Below are 22,410 nucleotides of genomic sequence, written 5' to 3' on the forward strand. Positions count from 1 at the left end.
ATGATCACATTGAATGGCGGTGCTGGCTCGAAGGGCCGAATGGCCTCCTCGTGCACCTATTGTCTATTGAAACGCAGCTGATCAGAAGTAGAAACACTGGACTCTGTTCAACTTCCCTTGTATTCTCTGCATATAATGAAAGTATCCGGGAGGCGTATACATCACAACAGCAATATTAAAACAAAGAAAGTATGAAAAGTCACAGGGAGAAAATTGAGGTTTGGCCGGTGAATAAATACTATATCAGACATTAAACCAAAGTAAAACTTGATCGTGAAATAACCTACCCGCAGATGGAGAAAATCTAGAACAAAAACAGAAAGCACTGGGAACACTCAGCAGGTCAGGCAGCATCTGTGGGAGTTGAAACAGAGTCAACGCTTCAGGTCGGAGACCGTTCCTCAACGCCGAGTATTTCCAGCATTTTCTGTTTTTGCAAAAGCCTGATCTGTGTAATCACCATGGTTCACTGCAAGAAATAATATATATTTTTACAAAGTGCAATTTCTTCCTGAGTCGTAGATGTCCAGTAAAGTTCTGCAGAGATTTCAGTGCAGGCAAGAGAAAACATACCACTTACACAATTCTCATTACAATATAACCACAAAATTGCTGACTGATTGTCCAAGTTTTAGCGTTTGTCTGGCGACTTTATAAACGTAATCACAACCACTGAGCTTTGTTTATCTGTGTGAAGACCCACAATATCTCAGACTGGTACAATGGCGCAGCTAGTAGAGACACTGCTTCAAAATGCAGGAGACCCGGGTACTGTCTCTGTGGAGTTCGTATGTTCTCCCGGTGACCGCGCGAGTTTCCTCTGGGTGCTCTGGTTTCCTCCCACATCTCAAAGACGTGCGGGGTTGTAGGTTAATTGGCTTCTGTAAAATGTGTAGGGTGTTGGAATTGGGCATTCCCCGTTAGTATCCCTGCCTGACACATGGGAGGCCAGGATTCAATTCCCCGATGGAGAGACAGTTTTATGTTAAGGGCGGCACAGTGGTAGAGTTGCTGCCTAATAGCACCAGAGACCCGCGTCCGATTCTGACTACTGGTATTGTCTGTGTGGAGTTTGCAAGTTCTCCCTGTGACCTTGCACCGGTTTCCTCCCACATTTCAAAGACACGATGGTTTGTAGGTTCACCAGCTTCTGTAAATTGTCCCCTAGTGCAGTGCTTCTTAAACTGGTGAATGGTTCACCTAAGGGTGAATGAAACTAGAGGGGTGAATGAAGGGTGAATGACTTAATATATATATATATATATACAATTATACACAAGGGAGAATAAGACGAAAATTACCACAAAAAAACATGAGAATATTTAGTCGCGGGTGAATGAAATGTTGTGATAAAGACTCACGGGTGAATGAGTTTAAGAAGCACTGCCCTAGTGTGTAGGTTAGAACTAGTGTACGGGTTGGTTGGTTGGCGTGGACTCGTGGGCCGAAGGGCCTGTTTCTGCGCTGTATCTCTAAAGTGAACTGATGATCTGTGGGCTGTATTTTGTAATGGTGACTCGTGTACTGCCTGATATATGATTTTATCAGGTTGCATGCAAAACAAAGCATTTCACTGTATTTAGGTACACGTGGCAAAGTATCATTGAATTCAACCATTGACTCAGTGGCCCAAAGGGCATTCCTTGTCCCATGCTGTCTCGTTTAGTCAATCAAAACATACAAACTTATATACTTTCCAATATTTATTCACAAAATGCTGGTGTAACTCAGCAGGTCAGGCAGCATCCTGAGATGCTGCCTGACCTGCTGAGTTACTCCAGCATTTTGTGAATGAATACCTTCGATTTGTACCAGCATCTGCAGTTATTTTCTTATACTTTCCAATATTGCTCAACCACGAAATTGCTGACTGATTCCCCAAATCTAATGTTTGTCTGGCGACTTGTAAACTTAATCACACTTTTGTTTATCCGTGTAAATAAACTGAACATCACACAACTGACAGTGTAAACCATCATCAGCTTTTACTTTAAGAGAAATGCGCTTAAAGAGTAGTCTGTTTATCCATTTAATGGAGTAAACTAACCTCCCTCAGACTTACCTTCGGTGCATAAAGTAACGTTTCATGTTAGCTTATTTGCCTCGACTTCTAGGAAGCAGTTCGGATGGACCGTTGTCCAACGTTACTGATGCCTCCCCTTCCAACAGCCGTTGACTAACAATTTGCAGGCGACTTCACACACTTACTCGTGGGAGTGGAAACTTCCAAATAACTCTGACTAACGAGAGGACTAGAATTCTCAGCGGAAATCCTGATTTTACACGTGTTCCAGGTGCGCTCACTCGGTTCGAAGTGGCTCCAAATTCTGCGGGAAGGGATGAGAAAGTCCTTTTAACCACACCGGCACCAAGCTCCCAATGCAATTAAGTTATTAGGGCGCGGCCATATGTTTCTGCCTGCTGCGTTATGTGTGGGCATGTGCCGCAAAAGCAGAAATCGTTAGCATTTCACATTAATCAACACACAGAAAATGCTCAGTGGGTCAGGCAGCATCTGTGGTGGGGAAATGGCTCAGTGGCCGTGGTTGAGAATATCGAAGGAAAGAAAACTGCTGGTTTAAATCGACACAAAATGCTGGAGTAACTCAGCGGGTCAGGCAGGGAAGCATCTCTGGAGAGAAGGAAAGGGTGACGTTTCGGGTCTCAGGCAGAGACGCTGCCTGACCCGCTGAGTTACTCCAGCATTTTGTGTCTACAAATATTGTGTTGACAAATATTGTGAACACGTTGAGAATATCGTGTTCTGCTCATCTCCTTTTCGGATTTTCATCCTTTCTCTTATAAAGGTTCCAAACCAGACACTTGCTTAATGTCTGCGGCATTTTTTCTGAACTTGGTTTTCCCCTTGGCTGTCTTTTCTCGTTGAGTAAATGCAATGTAGCAATTTCTTAATTAGGAGGTAGATGGTGGCTCCCACTGGGGGCTGGTTGGATGTAACCCATGTAGTATCTCCCCCTCCCCTTCCCATACAGTTTAGTTTATTGTCACGTGTACCGAAGTACAGTGCTAACGGAATCAAGGGATATGGAGAGAAGGCAGGAACGGGGCACTGATTTTGGATGTCCAGCCATGATCATATTGAATGGCGGTGCTGGCTCGAAGGGCCGAATGGCCTACTCCTGCACCTATTTGCTATGTTTCATTGAAAAGCTTATTGTGTAGCGTGGTAACCAGTCAGCGGAAAGACGATACACAATTACAACTGGTCAAGGGATAGATGGATAGTTTTGCATACTATTCTGATGCGAGAAGGGTCTCGACCCGAAACGACCCCTATTTCCTTTTCGCCAGAGATGCTGCTTGTCCCACTGAGTTACTCCAGCTTTTTGTGTCTAACTTCAGGATCAAGAATAATTTCTTCCCAAAAACCACCTGGCTCTCGAACGCTACTTAACACTAACCTCAAATACAAACTTCATTGGATGCACTAAGAACTATCGGTGTTTGCACCAGTATTGTGGGTTATTTATTGTGGTTCTTTGTTTATTATATATGTTTATTGTGTGGGCAAGTTGGGCCAAAGGGCCTGTTTCAATGCTTGAGGACTCTATGACTGAGTGCTGGAGTAACGCAGCGGGTCAAGCAGCATTTATGGTTGAGGGGGGGGGGGGGGTGACCTGATAAAAGTATATAACATTATGAGAAGCATAGAACCATCAGACAGTCAGAACCTTTCTTCCAGGATTCATAAATAAAATACTAGAGGACACAGTTTTAAGGTCAGAGGGCCAAAGATCAAAGCAGGCGTGGGACAAATATTTTTTTTACGTAAAGGGTGACGAGTGCCTGGAACTCATGCCTGGTGGTGGAGGCAGATGCAACAGTGGCATTTAGGAGACTTTTGGTTAGGCACATGGATATGCAGGGAATGATGTGGATTACTTGCAGGCAGGCATGTGCGAGTTGGTCTTGGCATCTTGTTGGCACAAGTCAAGTCAAGTCAAGTCAATTTTATTTGTATAGCACATTTAAAAACAACCCACGTTGACCAAAGTGCTGCACATCTGATTAGGAAAAAAAAAAAGAAACAACATACAGTGGCAGGCAGCCAAACACAACGGCGCGGCCATCTTGAACAAAATGTTTAACTAAAGCAGAATAGTGTCACAGACACTGTGGGCTGAAGGGCCTGTTCCTGTACTGTTCTGTGTTGTTGATCTTCCAGACAGCAAGCTTGTTGGAGGCCACAACTCTTGAAGAGCTAATTCGGATATCTTTTGTGAATTTCCAACTTCAAGTCTTTTCAGGTATGCCGGGAAATAAGATGCAGGTGGGACTAGTGCAGATGAGGCATGTTGGTCAGCGTGGGCATGTTGTATGACTGTGTTCAGACCAGAAAATGCAAATGGCTTGGCCATAAATGAAATGAACTAGAGAGAACAATAAAGATACTAGCAAATGGTGGTGGCACGGTGGTGTAGCGGTAGAGCGACCGCCTTGCAGCGCTAGAAACCCGGTTTCGTTCCTCAGTGGGGCTGGGACGGAGTTTGTACATTCATCCCTTGACCTGCGTGGGTATAAATGTAAAATTATCCGTGTCCGTGTGTGTGTAGGATAGTGCGAGTGCGCCGGTTGGTGCGGACTCGGTGGGCTGAAAGGTTTGTGTACATGCTGTATCTCTAAATCAAAAGCAAACCAGTAAAAGCAGACCACAAAAATGCTGATAACCCCGATGACATGTTCTGATAGAGAACCCAACCCATATGTGCATTAATCTTGGAAATGGCACACCCTTCCCGCATTGCTACTTCGATACCAAGATTGCTCAACTCTCCTCTCTACAGGCATGGCCTATTCTCAGGCATAAACCATAGCCAAAGCAGTTGAGGCCTTTTTTCATCGGAGAGCAGCTGCTGATTTGCTAGATCATTCTTCAGAATTAGAAGGTTGATGACATTTTATATCTTTATTAAAGCAAACATTTGTAAAAGATCATTGCGATCGTGGCTCGAACTGCAATATTTCAGGACACCGCTGGCGATATGCCAACAGCTTAATTCACACGTATTTCAAATTAGAGATTAGATAACACATTGTAGTCAAGTGTACTGCAGTGTGTCAAGGACAGGAAGGATACTAAAACACCACTTTGTAACATTATTTCCTTGGCAGGTAGCTGGCAAAGAGGCACCCAAATCCACCTATCACTTGCCTGGTTTTCTCCTCCCCCAACTAAAATAAGTCTGAAAAGGGACCTGACCCAAAACATCACCTATACGTTCTCCAGATCCTGCCTGATCTGTTGAGTTACTTCAACACATTTCGTTTTGTCGAAGATAGCCACAAAATGCTGGAGTAACTCAGTGGGACAGGCAGCATCTCCGGAGAGAAGGAATGGGTGACAGTTCGGGTTGAGACTCTTCTTCAGAATTATATCTAGCAGTGGAGTGATTCAAAGTATCCTGTTCATGTGAGAACATAGTCTGAAAGAGCGTGCATGCAGAGTTAGCTCAAGGCAGTGCAAGATATATGAAGCCATTGGAAATTCAGCACAGTGGCACAGCTCCTACCTCACAGTGCCAGAACCCTGACCTCTGTGTGGTTTACACATTCCACTGCATGGGTTTTCTCCAGTTTCCTCCCACGTCCCATTGACTTGTAGATTAGTAGGTTAATTGACCTTTGTAAATTGCCCCAATGTGTAAGACGTGGATGAGAACATGGGATGACATAGAACTAGTGTGAATGAGTGATCGATGGTCGGTGTGGACTTGGTGGGCCGATGGGCCTGTTTCCACATTGTATCGTTCAATCAATCTTCCCATCAATTTTTCAAGCCATAAAGTCAAAGAGCATTGAAACAGGCCCTTCGGCCCATCGTGCCTGTGCTGATCAAGCCCTGGCTATACTAATCCTATTTATCAGCACTTGGTCTGTAGCCCACTGTACCTGTCCTGTTCAAGAACACATTCAGATGCTTTTTGTGTAATACATAAAAATTTGGAGATGTGGGACATAGTTTGAGCAAATGAAACAATTTATTAAGTACGATTTTATTTCATTCTCCACATGACCTGCACGGGTTTTCTCCGAGATCTTTGGTTTCCTCCCACAATTCCAAAGATGTACAGGTTTAATTGGCTTGGTATAAAAAAGATAAATTGTCCCTAGTGCGTGTGTAGGATAGTGTTAGTGTGTGAGGATTGCTGGTCGGTGTGGACTCGGTGTATCTCTAAACTAAACTCGAAACTGCCTAACCAGCTAAGTTCTTCCAGCACTTTGTACTTTGGTCAAGATTCCCGCATCTGCAGTCTCTTGCATCTTCGTGGAGATTTAAGTATTTGGAAAGGAAAATTACTGTTAAGTGTCTTGTGCTAGTGGCATTCCTCCAGAAAACAGGTCAGGTGACATGTTTGATAGTATTCTTCACAACTCTATAATCAAACATATCCTGTTAGGTTATGTGTAATTTTGAAGCATTCGTTTCCGCATAGTTGCTTAGTAAAAGTTCAATAGTGAGGTTTATGCAAATCTTTTCATTTATTAGTGTTCACAGACATAAATATATTTTAAAGTCATCACAAATCCATGTTAATCATATTGTATAAAACAAGTTACAAAATTTGTTCTTGGTCACGAAATATAGTATAGATGTACTCACCCATGAAGGGAGACCACATAGGCCAACAAAATACATAGCATTTAATTCTACACTTTAATTGTGCTTGACATGGAGCTCCACTATCATCTCGCTGTTAATATTATGGTATTAAAATCTGCACTTTTTTTCCCATAGCCTTCTATAGCAGGTATTTCACATTATTTCAGCAAATAATCTTCCAAAAATATTATTAATGCTTTTATTCCCAGTTTAGTGTCTGTGTGCTGTGAATTCATGGTCCACCTTAGTAATATTTTAATGTGCCAAAGAAATAACAGTTATGTTTCAACAGCATATCTGCAAAGCAAATTGCAAGTGCTTGGATACCCTCTCCATTCTAACGAAGTGTGGTGATTTGATTTACAGGACAAGGGTTAATCCAAACTATTTCCCAACCAAAGTGAATTATCCACCTTCAAGTCACGGGTCAGAAAGTGCAAAAGTCATTAAAATATGCCACGGGTCATCCCTACCATTTATTACTGCCCCAAATCATGCAACAATATGATTTACCAAAAGAAAATTATCACAAATAAAAGGACAATTCAAGTATTCAAAATGTTTCCCACATCCAAAGCAGTCATCAACACACTTGGACTAATGGACACTATACAATTCCATAGGAGACATGGAGTTAGATTCTAAACCAGCTCCAAAGCCGAAGAATCATTTGGCCCAAAAGCAAGAATTTCAGAATATTATTAAGGTGCATCTTGTCTATGTTCCCTGGTTTTGCCTTTCTCTGTACTTCCCCCATGTACAGAGCCAAGGTCAGCCCGTCAGTTAATTGTTCTATAGTCACCAGACTGTGCGTTCTTCTCATTTGTGGCGGGTCCTATCAATCCAGAATCATAACCTACATATTCAGAAATAAAAAGACACAGGTTAGCAAATACACCAAGACCATGACACGCTTCTATTTTCAATTTTAAACTTAAGAGCACGGTATTTTGTTCATCAATTTCCTGGTGCTCAAGTTAGATAGAGTACAAACAATAGAATAAACAGAAATTGATTTTTCCTTTCATGAAAATTATAAGAAATCAGATCACAAAGCAAATTTGTACCAACTAGTTAGGTTGATAATGTTTTCTTTTAAATATACAATGGGGTTGGAGTACTTTTTAAAAAAAAGAAGGACATCAGGAGGCTATGAAATATCACTGGCAGACAGGAGCAAGCAGAATTCCAAGGTGTTCTCCAAGTAGATAGAGGAAGGGGAGAACCAGGGAAAGAAAAGGTCCCCTTAGGACAAAAGGGGCAATCACTGCATGGGGCTGTACCCCATCATTTGACTGGATAGCATAAAGGTTTGCGGATATGAAAACTATCATAGATAGTGAGGAAGGTTGTCTAAAGCTACAGCTTAATAGCTGGGCAAATGGAAATTAGTCCTGACCATTGTGAGATGATGCATTTTGAGAAAGTGAACAAGGGTAGAACGTACACAGTAAATGGGAGGACGCAAGGTAGAGTTGATGAACAGCAGAACCATGGGCTACAAGTGCATAGATCCCCAAAGGTGGCGACACCGATAGATAGGATGAAGGTGGCAATTGGGATGCTGGCCTTCTTCAGATGTGACACAGTATTCAAGAGCTGTTACATGATGTTACAACCTGAAAACGCATTGGTTAGGCCACACCTGAAGTACTGCAGAGAAAAAGTAAATTGGAGGAAGTCCTCAGTGGGTCAAGCGGCATCTGTGGAGGCAAAGGGACGGTCAACAATTTGGGTCGTTTCCAGTTTCCAGAGGGTGCAGTCTCTTGCATCTCCTGTAGAGTGCGCAGTTCTGGCCACGACTGTGTAGGAATGAGGTCATTGTGTTGGGGAGGTTGCAGAGGAGACTCACTGGGATATTATAAAAATGAACTGCAGACGCTGGTTTATACCAAAGATTGACACAAAAATAGTGGAGCAACTCAGCGGGTCATTAAGTTCAGTCAGAAGAATGGTCCCGGCCCAAAATGTCACTTCTCCATTTTCTCCAGAGATGTTGTCTGACCCGCAGTGGAGGGGAGGGATGGGGTAGGACTTAATGGAGGTATCTAAAATTATGAGTGGAATAGATATGGTAGATAGTAATAACAATCCCCCCCCCCCCGATGCCCCCAGAGTGAGCGTTTATGATTAAGGTGAGAGGTGGCAGGTTTAGACGGGATTTGAGGGGACTTTTCTTCCATGGACAAAGGCTGGTGTTTGGAATGCACCGCCTGAAGAAGATGCGGACATACTCAACATTTTAGTATCTAGACAAGTACTTCTACGGTGCTATTAGCACCTACTCGTAGCTATCACTTTACAGTGAATATTAAACTTGCTTATAAATCTAAATTTCATTCAAAACACAATGAACTGAAGGCTATGAGCCTAATGTGGGCAACCTTTTATAAAACCTCCAGCTCTTGAAAGTCCATAACAGAGAAGGACCTCATGATTAAAAGACACTTGGACAAGGGGGCGGCACAGTGGAGCAGTGGTAGAGCTGCTGCCTTACAGAGCCAGAGACCCGGGTTTGATCCCGACTCTGGGTGCTGTCGGTATGGAGTTTGTACGTTCTCCCTGTGACCACATGGGTTTTCTCCAGGTATTCCAGCTTCCGCCCAGATTCCAAACATCAATGGTCAATAGTCAATAGTCGTTTATTTGTTACATACACATAAATGTGTAGTAAAATGAAACATTACCCGCAGTTGAACAATAAGACCAATAAGATTAATCAATAAAAATGCAATAACACATACAATCACAACTAACACCAAACAAAAAGAAACATCCATCACAGTGAGTCTCCTCCAGTCCCTCCTCACTGTGATGGAAGGCCAGAATGTCTTTTTCTCTTCCCTGCCGTCTTGTCCCGCGGTCAGGCTGTTGGAGTTGCCACGTCGGGGCGGTCGGGGCTCCCGATATTGAAGCCCCCGCTGGGCGGTGAAAAAAAATCCTGCGGCCTATTTCAGGCCGCGCCGGATGGTGAAAGGTCCGTGGCGGGCCGACCCAAGCCCCGCGATTCGGGGCGGGCGGACACGTTGCCTCTGCCGCTGCCGGAGCTCCCGATGTCGGCCCCCATCCAGGGGCCTGCGGGCTTCCGACGTCCACGCGGCCCGCGCCGGAGCCTCCGGAGACGAGTTGCAGCCGTTCCCGCAGCATTCGCAGGCAGCCAGCGCCGCAGGTGGTGAGTCCGGACCGCGGGCTCTGCGAACCAGAGACCCAGGTGGTCCCAGGTGCATGGCCGGTGGTAGGCCGCAACGGGAACGGAGACACGACACAGAACAAAGGTCGCGTCTCCGTTCTGGAGAGAGAATGTTACAGTTACAGTTCCCGTTCCCTCCCACCCCCCCCCCCCCCCAAAAACATAACATACAACACTACATCATATTAACACTACAATTGAGACAAAAACAACAAAAAACACAAAAGACAGACGGACTGCAGGCAAGCCGCAGCTGCGACGGCAGCGCTGGCAGGAGACGGGAAGTACAGCCGGCCTCACTGACCCAGCGAGCGAGCAAATGGCGAGCAAACGCATCTGCTCAGCTTGAGAAGGGAATCGGGAGACAGTGGGGGCATCACAGTGGTGCAGCTGGTAGAGCTGCTGCCTCACAGTGCCAGAGATCTGGGTTCGATCCTGACCTCGGGTGTTGTCTGCGCGGAGGTTACACGTTCTCCCTCCAGGCGCCCCAGTTTCCCCCCACATCTCAAAGATGTGCGGGTTTCTAAGTTAATTGGCCTCTAAATTGCCCCCTAGTTTGTACGGAATGGGATAACATAGAACTAGTGTGAACATGTGGTTGGCATGGACTTGGTGGGCCTGTTTCCATGCTCTAAACTAAATCTGGAGAATAACATCAACACCAATTTTGCTCCTAGACTGTTAGGTTTTAACTGAATAGACCTGGCAAAAGAATTGGTTAAAAAAAAGCACTCAAAATATGGAACAATGAAGCAATTTTAGTTGCAAAACCAATTATTTGGAATAATAGAAACATTCACATTATGTATTTCAGTCTCTTCTGATCTTCTTTAACCTACTTGGATTAGAGTTTACTACTTATTTTACATAAGTAAAGGTTACAGTTATAGAACAGAATCTTTAAATGCTCACCCTCCAAGGAAACAATAGAAATATTAGACACAAAATTGTTAACTCAATCTTAGTAACTCAACGGGTCAGCCAGTATCTCTGGAGAAAATGTATAGGTGACATTTTGGGTCGAAACCTTTTGTCAGACTGAGAGTCAGGGGAGAGGGAAACTAGAAGCACGAAAAGGTTTAGAACAAATAAGAGCCGGCACCGATGACCAAGGAAAGGTGGAGCCCACAATGGTCCATTGTTGGCTGTTGAAGAGGTGATAACGAAAGGATATGGATGCGAACGGTGGAACTGGCAGGACAACTAGGATGGGGGGGGGGGGGGGGGGGGATGGAGAGATAGAGGAAATCCAGCGGTTACTTGAAATTAGAGAAGTCTACGTTCATACCCGCTGGGTTGTAAGCTGCCAAAGTGAGATACGAGGTGCTGTTCCTCCAATTTGCACATGGCCTCACTCGGACAGTGGAGGAGGCCCAGGACAGAAAAGTCAGTATGGGAATGGGAGTTAAAATGTTTGGCAACCGGATATCGTGTTGGTGTGACTTTGGAGTAAGGAATCCATTAAGTTCACTTAACTGGCTGCAGTTAGGTTGTTTGAACAACGAAGACAGATAAATTTTAAAACATAATAAAAATGCAGATAAAGGCAGGAAAGGACAGAACATCTGAAAATATTTCCTTCAAAGAGTCATAACTCTTCGGCTTCTTAATTTAATTGCTCCCAAGTTGGCCCATAAACCCATTCCCGGCATTGATTCTTTATTGCTGTAATCATTTATTGCAACATTTGTAGTGCATCTCGGAAACCAAACCTCTTTCCAGGAGTGGATCACCCAGACTTAAAAACGAAACATGAAAACAAAATCAGAAGTAACAAAGACCAAGAAATTCAAATCACTAACAGCTTGGGCTTGATTAAACTCAAAGTGCTGGAGGAACTTAGTGGGTCAGGCATCATCTGCAGAGGGCATGGATCGGCGACGTTTCGGGTCAGGACCCTATTCACATCGATTGTAAGTGTGGAAGCAAGATGGAGAAGAGTTGGGGGTGGGACAGAGCCTGGCAGGTGATGGGTGGATGTGTAGAAGGAACTGCAGATGCTGGTATACACCGTAGACACAAAGGGCTGGACTAACTCAGCGGGAGAGGCAACATCTCTGGAGAGAAGGAATGGGTGGCGTTTTGGGGTGAGACCCTTCTTCAGACACAGGTGAGCAGGGTTGGCCGATGGGTGGACAAAAGCTAGAGATGAAAAGGAGACAAAAAGTGTGTCAGATGAGGAGAGAGAAGAGTGAAACATAAAGCCACAGGGAGATAAATTAATGCTTCCTGGAAAAATGGGGCAGGGAGAAATGCAAAGAAAAGAGAAAGGGGATTCGACTTAATATTGGAGAATTCAATGTTGATACCAATAGACAATAGGTGCAGGAGTAGACCATTCGGCCCTTCGAGCCAGCACCGCCATTCAATGTGATCATGGCTGATCATTCTCAATCAGTACCCCGATTTTCCTGCTTTCTCCCCATACCCCCTGACTCCGCTATCCTTAAGAGCTCTATCTAGCTCTCTCTTGAATGTATTCAGAGAATTGGCCTCCACTGCCCTCTGAGGCAGAGAATTCCACAGATTCACAACTCTCTGACTGAAAAAGTTTTTCCTCACCTGTTCTAAATGGCCTACCCCTTATTCTTAAACTGTGGCCCCTGGTTCTGGACTCCCCCAACATTGGGAACATGTTTCCTGCCTCTAATGTGTCCAACCCCTTAATAATCTTATACGTTCCGATAAGATCCCCTCTCATCCTTCTAAATTCCAGTGTATACAAGCCTAGTCGCTCCAGTCTTTCAACACACGACAGTCCCGCCATTCCGGGAATTAACCTAGGTTCCGGGAATACCACTAGGTTGTAAGCTACCCAAACAGAATGCGAGGTGCTGTTTCTCCAGTTAGCACGTGGCTTCACTCTGACAATGAAGGACAGAAAGGTCAGTACAGGAATGGCAAGGGGTGTTAAAATAGTCGGCAAACTGGAAATCCCAGAAACCCCGATGGACCAAATTGCAAGTGTCTGATGAAATGGTCACCTAGTCTAAGCTCATTGATCATCTTTCATGGTTTGACCCTCAAGTAAACCTAATACACCTACTTTGCCCAGGACATTTAGCGTTAGGTGGGATTACCACAGAAAAGCTCAATAGAAAGAGAAAATACTCTCGCCCCGATGATCAGTTTCGATTTCTTCCATCTGCAGCACTGAGTCCGATTAAAAGCGGATGCTTAGTCACATGATGCGCAAAGTAATCTTAAGCGCTGGGAAAGTAATCGTCTTCTTTCAGTACACAAAAGAGGGGGATTAAATTATACTTTAAAACATCCATGTAAACTGCTGAAATGTACAGTCACAAAGCTTGTGTTACATGAACCATTAGTGGGCTTTAATAAAATCAGTTCTTGGATTTAAAAATTATATATTTTTACTTGTAAAATAAATTTTAGTTAGAATAAATTATGCAGGTTTTAATACAGTTAAACCACTGTTTTATGTGCATTTAAAGGAGTATTTACACTTTAAATAGTTTCAAGGTGAATTTAATTACATATATTAAATAATACACGCGTTTTAAAAGACTAACATCTTTAGATTATTCCAGATATTTAATTGAGCTATCATATTGCAGGTATAACAAATAGTTGGTCATTCAAAATGTGCATTGGTGTAGTGTTATGCACTGTACAATACTTCCCACATTAAAAGTATACAATGCTGTAAATTTGTATAAAAGTTACTGCTGGCAATCAGATATATTCACAACAGGAATGAATATCATGAACAGGTTTTACTACACTTATACATAATTGCACCAATGAGATTTTAATACCCTCCATATTATGTATTAGCAGCATTTAATATATACTCATTTAATGCCAAGTCTTTATAAAACAACAACCATTTGGTTTAACAACTCATTTTTGGGTAATTTGCAATGGGACTGAGATGGCAACTGTAAACGAATGCGGAACCAAAAAACCCCGCTGTGTTTAAATGGTACGATTTGCTCTCGAATGTTACATCACATGGAATCCAAGGTGAGCTAGCCAGTTGGATCCAAAATTGGCTTGGAGGTAGAAGAGTGTGCTGGTAGCGGATTGTTTTTAAGACTGGAGGTCTGTAACAAGTGGCGGTACAGAGATCAGTGCTGGATCCCCTATTGTTCATTATTCATATCAGCATATCTGGATGAGTCTTTAGGTGACGTGGTCAGGTACAGGCAAGTGGGACTAGCTTGTATAGGCAACTTGGCCAGCATTGAGGAGTTGGGCCGAAGGGCACGTTTCCATGCTGTGTGGCTCTTTTTCTCCATGAAATAGTGAAAGGGAAAACCTTAGTACAAGCATGATTTGGGTACAAATGACCTAAAAGCATCCATTTAGTGAACCCAAGGCTTCAGAGCAGAAGCGTCCATGTCGCGGGGCTGGAAAATGGAAGTGTCCTGAGCTAATTCTGCTACCACCATCATCTATTGTAACAAGAGATGGCTCCCACTGATTGTCGCCGGAAGCTTGCGTCCTTTTCAGGACGGACGATGACAGCGATGTCAACATTTGAAACATAGACGATGGACACGAAAGAAGTGAACCCAAACACAAATGTCTTGATTGAAACATACGGGATCCCAAGAGGGTGAATACCGAGTACATTGTGGGAGAAGCTCTTGTGGGGGAAAACTAGAACAAGGAGCCACCATTTCAAATAAGGGCTTTGCCTACTGAAGACAGACACGGTAAAATGTCTTCTCTCAAATGGGTTGATTGCATTTGGAACTATTCCTTAGGAAGTGTCGGAAGCAGTCTTTGAAAGTTATGGTTTCATTTAGAAAGACAGAGGTAGATGGAAGGGAGGAAAGTTGCCATGGCAGGCAGGAGGAGTGTGGTGTTGAGGTTACGATGAGAGCAGTCAGGACTGAATGAAGCACCATCTTATTGATTAGTGGAACTGGAACTAGCAGGAGAGGCACTGAGTCACCTGATCTCACCAAGTTATAAGTTTTAGTACATCAATGGATCAAAAATATTTAGAACTATTGGTTACCAGGTTGGACTAAAACATAACTCATTAAAATGGCCTCCACTGGAGATTTTTTTAAAAAGCAAATGAATAACTTTTCTGAAGAAACCACATGGAAAAAAAAATCCTCTTTAACAAGTATTGGTGTTGCATATCATTCCCATTACAAATAGCACAGCTTAATCAAAGGTGCAAAAAAAAAAGATTGTTTTTACAATTTACCTTACAGTTAGAGAAAATCATTCTCTGAGAATGTGATATTGTTCTCAAATAAAACAAGGCTCGAATTCCAAAGGAAAATTTAGAGACATATTGTATCCCAAGTAGTTTGAACAAGGGTAAGGGAGGAATGGATTTGTATTTACTCAGAGCACATTTCATAATCTTGCATCCCAAAATGCTTCAGTCAATTATAGCTTTGTTGCTGATATATCAAGGACCTCAGCTAGACAGAGCTAGTTTCCACTAACGTTCTGGACTTAAATGGACAGATTATTAGTTTATTATCTCCCACCAGAGATGTTATTCGAGTGATAAATATTGTCCAGATACCAGGAGAAATCTTGCTTCAGTTTAAACCAGCAACTGCAGTTCCTTCTTAAACAGATCAGCCGTTCTTACTCAATGACAAAGCAGACTCAAAGGGTTGTATTGCCTATTATCATCATCATCATATATATACAGCCGGAAACAGGCCTTTTCGGCCCTCCAAGTCCGTGCCGCCCAGCGATCCCCGCACATTAACACTATCCTACACCCACTAGGGACAATTTTTTTAATTTTTTTTTACATTTACCCAGCCAATTAACCTACATACCTGTACGTCTTTGGAGTGTGGGAGGAAACCGAAGGTCTCGGAGAAAACCCACGCAGGTCACAGGGAGAACGTACAAACTCCTTACAGTGCAGCACCCGTAGTCAGGATCGAACCTGAGTCTCCGGCGCTGCATTCGCTGTAAAGCAGCAACTCTACCGCTGCGCTACCGTGCTCCCATTTCTTAAGCTCTAATGGCTAGTCCGCATAGACCACCACAAAACAAGCCCACGTCAGTTCCTGGAAAGACCATCTAAGTAGTCTCACTCCCTGCTAATATTTCTCCAAGTATTTACCCAGTTCCCTTTTGAAAGTTATTACTTCCATTATTAAACATCTTAAACCAAACATCCAACAGCATTAAACATTCTCATCTTTTCTCTTTTGCCACTTATCTCAAGTCTGCAAATTCCAGCTCTACCAGCAGTTTACTGAGCTTTGCATTGGATATGCAAGGAAAGGCGGGATATGGATCCCAGATAAGGAACTGGGTAAATACTTGGAGAAATAATAGATTAAGGAGATCAGTTTAACGTAGCATTATGTTTAGCATGGACATAGTGTAGCACAGAAACAGGCCCTTCAGCCCACTATGTTCTGTGTCTGCATACTGAGTAGCAAATTAATTTATTGCATCGTATGGGAGGCGCATTCCCAATCTCGTTGTACCCCTGTACAATGGCAATAAAGATATACTGTATTGTATTGTAAATAAGCCCTCTGCAGGGGAGTGCTCTCATTACTGACCCCTGGTGGACACCAATGCACATCTCCCACTAGTTTATAAATACACTTCAACAGTACAATCTCTCCTCGCTCTGGAGAATTAATTTCCACACTTTCACTCATCTTTTCCTCACATAGATTTTACTCTACTCAATACTTTCAAAGTGAAAGAAAAAAGCTTTCTCTCGGGCTGCCTAGCCTGCAGTTGCCAGGTTTGGCTTACTCTTGCCTCTAAACATTTCAATCCTCATCAAACAGTCCCAGAGACACAATAAAAAAGATTAAATTGGAGACACATGCTATCAACGTAATGGACAAACTCAACCTCGTTCATTTAACCTAACTAATATAGCAATTTACATGTCAATATAGATGGAAAATTGCCTCTAAGTGCCTCCCAATAAAATGGGCGGCACGGTGGCGCAGCGGTAGAGTTGCTGCCTTAAGCGAATGCAGCACCGGAGACCCGGGTTCAATCCCGACTACGGGCGCTGTCTGTATGGAGTTTGTACATTCTCCCCATGACCCGCGTGGGTTTTCTCCAAGATCTTCAGTTTCCTCCCACACTTCATAGACGTACAGGTATGTAGGTTAATTGGCTTGGTAAATGTAAAAATTGTCCCTAGTGGGTATAGGATAGTGTTAATGTGCAGGGATCGCTGGTCGGCACGGACCCGGTGGGCCGAAAGGGCCTGTTTCCATGCTGTATCTCTTATCTAAACTATCTAAACTCTTCACACTTCAATAAGCCAAAACTTTACAGATCAAAGCCTTTCCCAACCCAGTCATTCCTTCTTCTTCCTGCTCCCATTGTGCAGAAGGTACAGAAAGTTGAAAGTGCAATCCGGCAGACTCAGGAACAGCTTCTGAGCTGTTTGCCCATTAGCGAGTGTATGGTCCGATTCACCTCTACCTCATTGCGGACATTGGACTCTGCCCGTGGAACTGGTGCACTACAACGTTGTGAATTATATTTTGCCCTCTATATCTTCCCCTTTGCTCTACCTATTGTACGAGCTTGACTTGTGTTGATGTGTAGTATTATCTGATCTGATTTTTGCTGTACCTCGGTACAGATGACAATAATAAACATAAACCTAACAAGCGTCAGGCCCCAAGTCCCAGTCAAAGACTCATCCTTGCCTTGATCCCAAATCAAGAATCCCAAATTCCAACATGCTACTGAGACTTGATACCACACTCCTAATTGATGCTTAAAAAGACATCATCATCCTCAATCAATGCTACTTTTGCATATTAACTCTTAGCTGCATCTGACCTTCAAGAGAACATCCTGCAGCATCATTTAATTAACAATGTCTTGTCAAGATCCTAGACAATATTTCTTCCCCCACCAAGAAAAAGTAATTGGCTGCGAAGCAATTTGAAAAGTGCTGAAGAGTTATGAAAACAGGAATTCCATTTTAAGTTTGGTTCTTGAGCCAATACCAACATCACAGTGAATGTCCCTGTTTTAATTTAATATTTTTTTATCTCCAAGTTTAAAAAATGCATTTAGATTAACAATTTTAAAATTTAGAGCACAGATAGTGATTTTAGGTTTAACTGCTTGCGTTTGTAGTTTTCTTTGGTGAATTCATGTTAACTAGAGAATAGAGATTTACTACAGATCTACGAGTGGTCATTCCCATTCGGGCTTTGTACACGTTTATCTTCTTGCCCTGAAATAAAGATAATGGAAATAATTTTGGTATCCAGTGACTGTATGTTAGAAACTACTCCAATTACAAACACCTTGGTCCAAAAGTCATAATTCACGGTGACAAACAAGGGCAATTCAGCCAAACACTTTGTTCAAACACTGCAGACTGGACAGCCATTTCTTAGACATGACAGAAACATCTCCACATAGGACAGACAAAGACTGGGAAGGCCATTTGCCAGGAGAGACCAGAGTTCCAGCTTTCTGCGCACAACACACCCCAGTTATGGAAGCAGCAATAAGATACACTGACCCACTTGCGGCTATTTTACAAACGACACAGCAAGCTGATGCTTTTCAACAAGAGGCAAAGCACCTCATGCCTTTTAAGTTTGAAAAACAAGATGGCGGACAAGATGAAAAACAAGATGGCAGTGGCAAGCATTAGAAAGTGGACTATTAGCTCCCACAATTACGCCATAGCATTGCCAATCTAAAAATCCTACAATAGGATTTCCACACTGAATCTTGTTAGAACGCCAAGCTCAATATCATCTTCAATGTTGCCATTCGCACAGAAAATCAACTTTCAGAACTTCTTAATCAATGTTAGGAGCCAGGTAATTTTAATTGTCCATACAGTACGTATAAATGTAATTAAGCAAAATCATATGCATTTGATAAAGTTAATAATTCTTCACTTAAGTTACTACGCAATACATGAACCAAGAGAATACCGAGGGTGCACAGAACACCACTAATAAACAAACGGGCATCAATCCAGAGTCAAAAAAGGGCTTTCATGTTGGTAGCTTCATTCCCTACGCCCCAAGGACTTACTTGATATTGTAAACTAGCCCGGATCCAGGCGAGTGGTGGGAGAATCAGGGACACAGTTAGTGGGCTTTGAGTGTAGGTTATGGGGAAGTGGGTGGGTGGATGGATTTGCTCTTCAAGTCAAGAATGGAGCAAACAGCCTCCTCTAATCTTGCAAGTAAGCAAAGTGATGAAACATGGCCACATTTCCAACAGAGAACAACTAACCTAGCAAATAAAATTAAACGCTAGGATCAACAAAATCAAAAATTATGTTCTGCATTAGAACGTCGAATGGGAAATTATAAATTAGTTATAGAATCAGAATCATCCAGCATAGAAACAAACCACTCGATGGAACTTGTCCATTCTGCCAAAGATGCCACATTTATGCTAGTCCCACCTGTTTACATTTGGCCCATATCCCTCTAAACGTTTTCTATCCTTGAATCCGTCTAAATGTCTTAAATATTCTTATAGCACCTGCTTCAACTACCTCCTCTCCCAGCTCGTTCCCTATACCCACCCCCATCCGAGTGATAAAGTTGCCCCTCAGGTACTTATTAAATCTTTCCCCTCTCACCTTAAGCCCATGTGCTCTGGTTCTTGTTTCCCCATTCCGGGCATTCTCCCCGTCTATTCCCCTCATAATTTTATACACCTCTGCAGGATCACCCCTTGGCTTCTGCGCTCCAAAGTATAAAGTCCTACCCTGCCCAACCTCTCCTTCTATCTCAGGCCCTCGAGTCCTGGCAACAATCACATAAATCCCCCCCCCCCATCGGCTTTCGTTCTATCTTGATGACATCCTTCCTATACCAAAGAAAGAGAGCAAAACTGAGCAGGATACTCTAAGTGCAGCCTCAACATCGTGTTGTACAACTGTAACATGACATCCCAACTTCTACACTCAAAACAAATCTGGATTATAAAAATCTCAAGATCATCCAAAATATTTTCTCAAATCACAGGAAAGAAAGATCCACCATGGTCAACATTTGAAAGAACAATGTAGCATCAAGGAGTTTAATACCGAGGGAACCAGCCAACAGTTGTCACAAAAGGTTGAAAAATAAAATGTTGTGGCGACACCCTTATCACGTGTTATTCTATGAGGTCCTTTAATAAAACAAGGTCATCTGGATGGTACTCACGATTCCTAATCTGGATTGGCCATATTCGAAAAGCTCCTAAAGAAAGAAGTGCAACACAGGCGATGCAGCCAGTGACTAACACCATCACCAGGTGGTAGAATGGACCACATTGTGCACAGCAGGTCTGGCCCCTAGACATCGGAGAAAGATAAATGAAAATCCACAAACATTGATTAATTGCATCCTATACCCTCCCAAGATATCACTTCAATATTTCTCTGTGGGGGGGGGGGGAAAGACTACAACTCGAAATGCCAACTGTGCCCGGAGTAGACCCCGATGGGATTCAACCCAAACACTGTCCCTAAAGCACACTCTCTGTGCCGTGAGTTTGGTGTACAGAGAAGATGACAGAGGGAAGAGTATAGAGGAGAGTAGAGGAAGCGGTTAAATGTGCGGGGAGGGAAAGAATAAAATGGGATTATTGTAGCACTGGTGTACATGGGTGGCCATTCCAGCCGACTATCAGGCTGCAAAAGCCCAAAATACAAACATGAACTTACTTGCAAGGATGGAGCCCCTGAATAATGACCACGCCAAGCCCGTTGGCTACTTTGTCGGTGAAGCTCATGGATCCGTATACAAAGGCTCCACTTTGCTGCAAGAGGAAAGAAAAGGCCAAATCAATGCTGGGCTCATCGGGGAGAACTTCAAGAGCTCGACCGACGACCAAAGGTCATTATACACGTCACATCAGCAAGAGTGGGAAAAGCCCAATGGTCACCAGGCTGCATAACTGATCTGCTAACGACGGGTCGAGAACCAACTTTGGAGGCAATGAAAGGGTTAAACAGACAATGTCAGCCAAAAAGGAGTCACCAGCTAAATTAACATGACTGCAGTGGTAGTGTCGCTACCTTACAGCACCAAAGACCCAGGTTTGATCCCAACTATGGGTGCTGTCTGTATGGAGTTTGCACGTTCTCCCCGTGACTGCGTGGGTTCTTTTCCGGGAGCCCCAGTTTCCTCCCAATAGTGTTGGTTTGAAGTGAGCCGCAGAATTGCTGAAAAGACAAAGTGCTGGAGTAACTCATCAGGTCAGGCAGAAGCCCAAAAGACTCCCTTAGACTGGAGTCTGAAGAAGGGTCCTGACCCAAAGCTCCTGACCCAAAGCTCCACCTATTCATGTTCCCCAGAGATGCTGCCTGAGCTGCAGAGTTACTCCAGCACGTTGTCCTTTTTTGCAAACCAGCATCTGTAGTTCCTTGCATTTCCACACGAGATTTTGAATTGAATGGCATGGCACGGCATGAATACATCCCATCACTCACTGCCCATTCGGCCCATAAATCGCACGTTCACACTAGTTCTGTGTCCAGCCCCTACGCTCTCGCGGCAATTTAAAAAGGCCAATTAACCAAAAAACCCCACACATTTGGGATGCGAGAGGAAAGCGGAGCACCTGGAAGAAACCCACGCAGTCACAAGGAGAACGTGCAAACTCCACACTGAGAGCACCCAAGGTCAGGATCAAACCCGGGTCCCTGGTGCTGTAAGGCAGCGGCTCTACAAGCTACGCCACCGGATGGTATCTACAAACAGTCGGAGCTTTCACAAGGGAAGACAAAAGGGACCCAACACAATCGTCCACACATTCCACTCTCTCCAGCATAGGTTTGCCAGAACACCATACCGCCCTGCACTCAGCACAATTCAGTCGCCCGATCCCACACAACCTTTTCCCCAGCATCCCAATGTCTTACGGTGTTTTCCCCTATGAGGTCGGCAGTCATGGAGAGAGAGGTCACCAAAATGGTGGCAGAGCCGCAGCCGAGGAGGGCCGCTGCCCCGAATATGCCCTTGTCCATCTGAAAAAACCAGAGCCAGTAAGCGAAGACCAGAATCATCACAATCCCAAGGAAGTAGGTCATCTACAAGAAAAGGAAACAAAGAGGGAGGTAACTAAGTGGCCAGAGGTTAGTCACATTAACAAACAGGCTAAGTCACTGTCTATATCTCTCAATAGACAATAGGTGCAGGAGTAGGCCATTCAGCCCTTTGAGCCAGCACCGCCATTCAACGTGATCATGGATGATCATCCACAATCAGTACCCCGTTCCTGCCCTCGCCCCATACCCCCCGACTCCACTATCATTAAGAGCTCTATCTAACTCTCTCCTGAAAGCATCCAGCGAATTGGCCTCCACTGCCTTTTGAGGCAGAGAATTCCACAGATTTACAACTGAGTGAAAAGGTTTCTCCTCATCTCCATTTCCCTTTCCCCAGACTCAGCCTGAAGAAGCGTCTCGACCCTATTCCATTTCTCCAGAGATGCTGCCTGAGCCGCTGAGTTACTCCAGCTTTTTGTGTCTATCTCAGGCTCAGCGCAGGATCTTTTCTGCTGACAAGACTGGCTCAAAGACGAACTTGTCTTAGCGTTAAACAGCACAGAAACAGGACCTTTGGCCCAACTCATCCATGCTGACCAAGGTGCCCATCTACACTAGTCCAAGTTGCCC

General features: G+C 43.7%; 1 protein-coding gene across 2 annotated transcripts in view; it reads right to left on the reverse strand.

The window, feature by feature from the left end:
* Nucleotides 1-6,514: 6,514 nt before the first annotated feature.
* LOC144607253 (major facilitator superfamily domain-containing protein 12-like) overlaps nucleotides 6,515-22,410 on the reverse strand; it is a 45,383-nt gene continuing 29,487 nt past the window's right edge. The window contains exons 7-10 of one of the 2 annotated variants that reach the window (XM_078423970.1): nucleotides 21,655-21,822; nucleotides 20,455-20,549; nucleotides 19,952-20,082; nucleotides 6,515-7,478 (exon numbers count right to left, since the gene is read on the reverse strand). In XM_078423970.1, the coding sequence (XP_078280096.1) occupies nucleotides 7,402-7,478; nucleotides 19,952-20,082; nucleotides 20,455-20,549; nucleotides 21,655-21,822 (471 nt within the window). In that variant the 3' untranslated portion in view covers nucleotides 6,515-7,401. Of the gene's footprint in view, nucleotides 7,479-17,032; nucleotides 18,001-19,951; nucleotides 20,083-20,454; nucleotides 20,550-21,654; nucleotides 21,823-22,410 lie in introns of those variants that run through there. The other variant, XM_078423971.1, reaches the window with a different exon arrangement.

Source organism: Rhinoraja longicauda, chromosome 28 (assembly GCF_053455715.1).
Source record: "Rhinoraja longicauda isolate Sanriku21f chromosome 28, sRhiLon1.1, whole genome shotgun sequence".
NCBI classification, from domain to species: domain Eukaryota; kingdom Metazoa; phylum Chordata; class Chondrichthyes; order Rajiformes; family Arhynchobatidae; genus Rhinoraja; species Rhinoraja longicauda.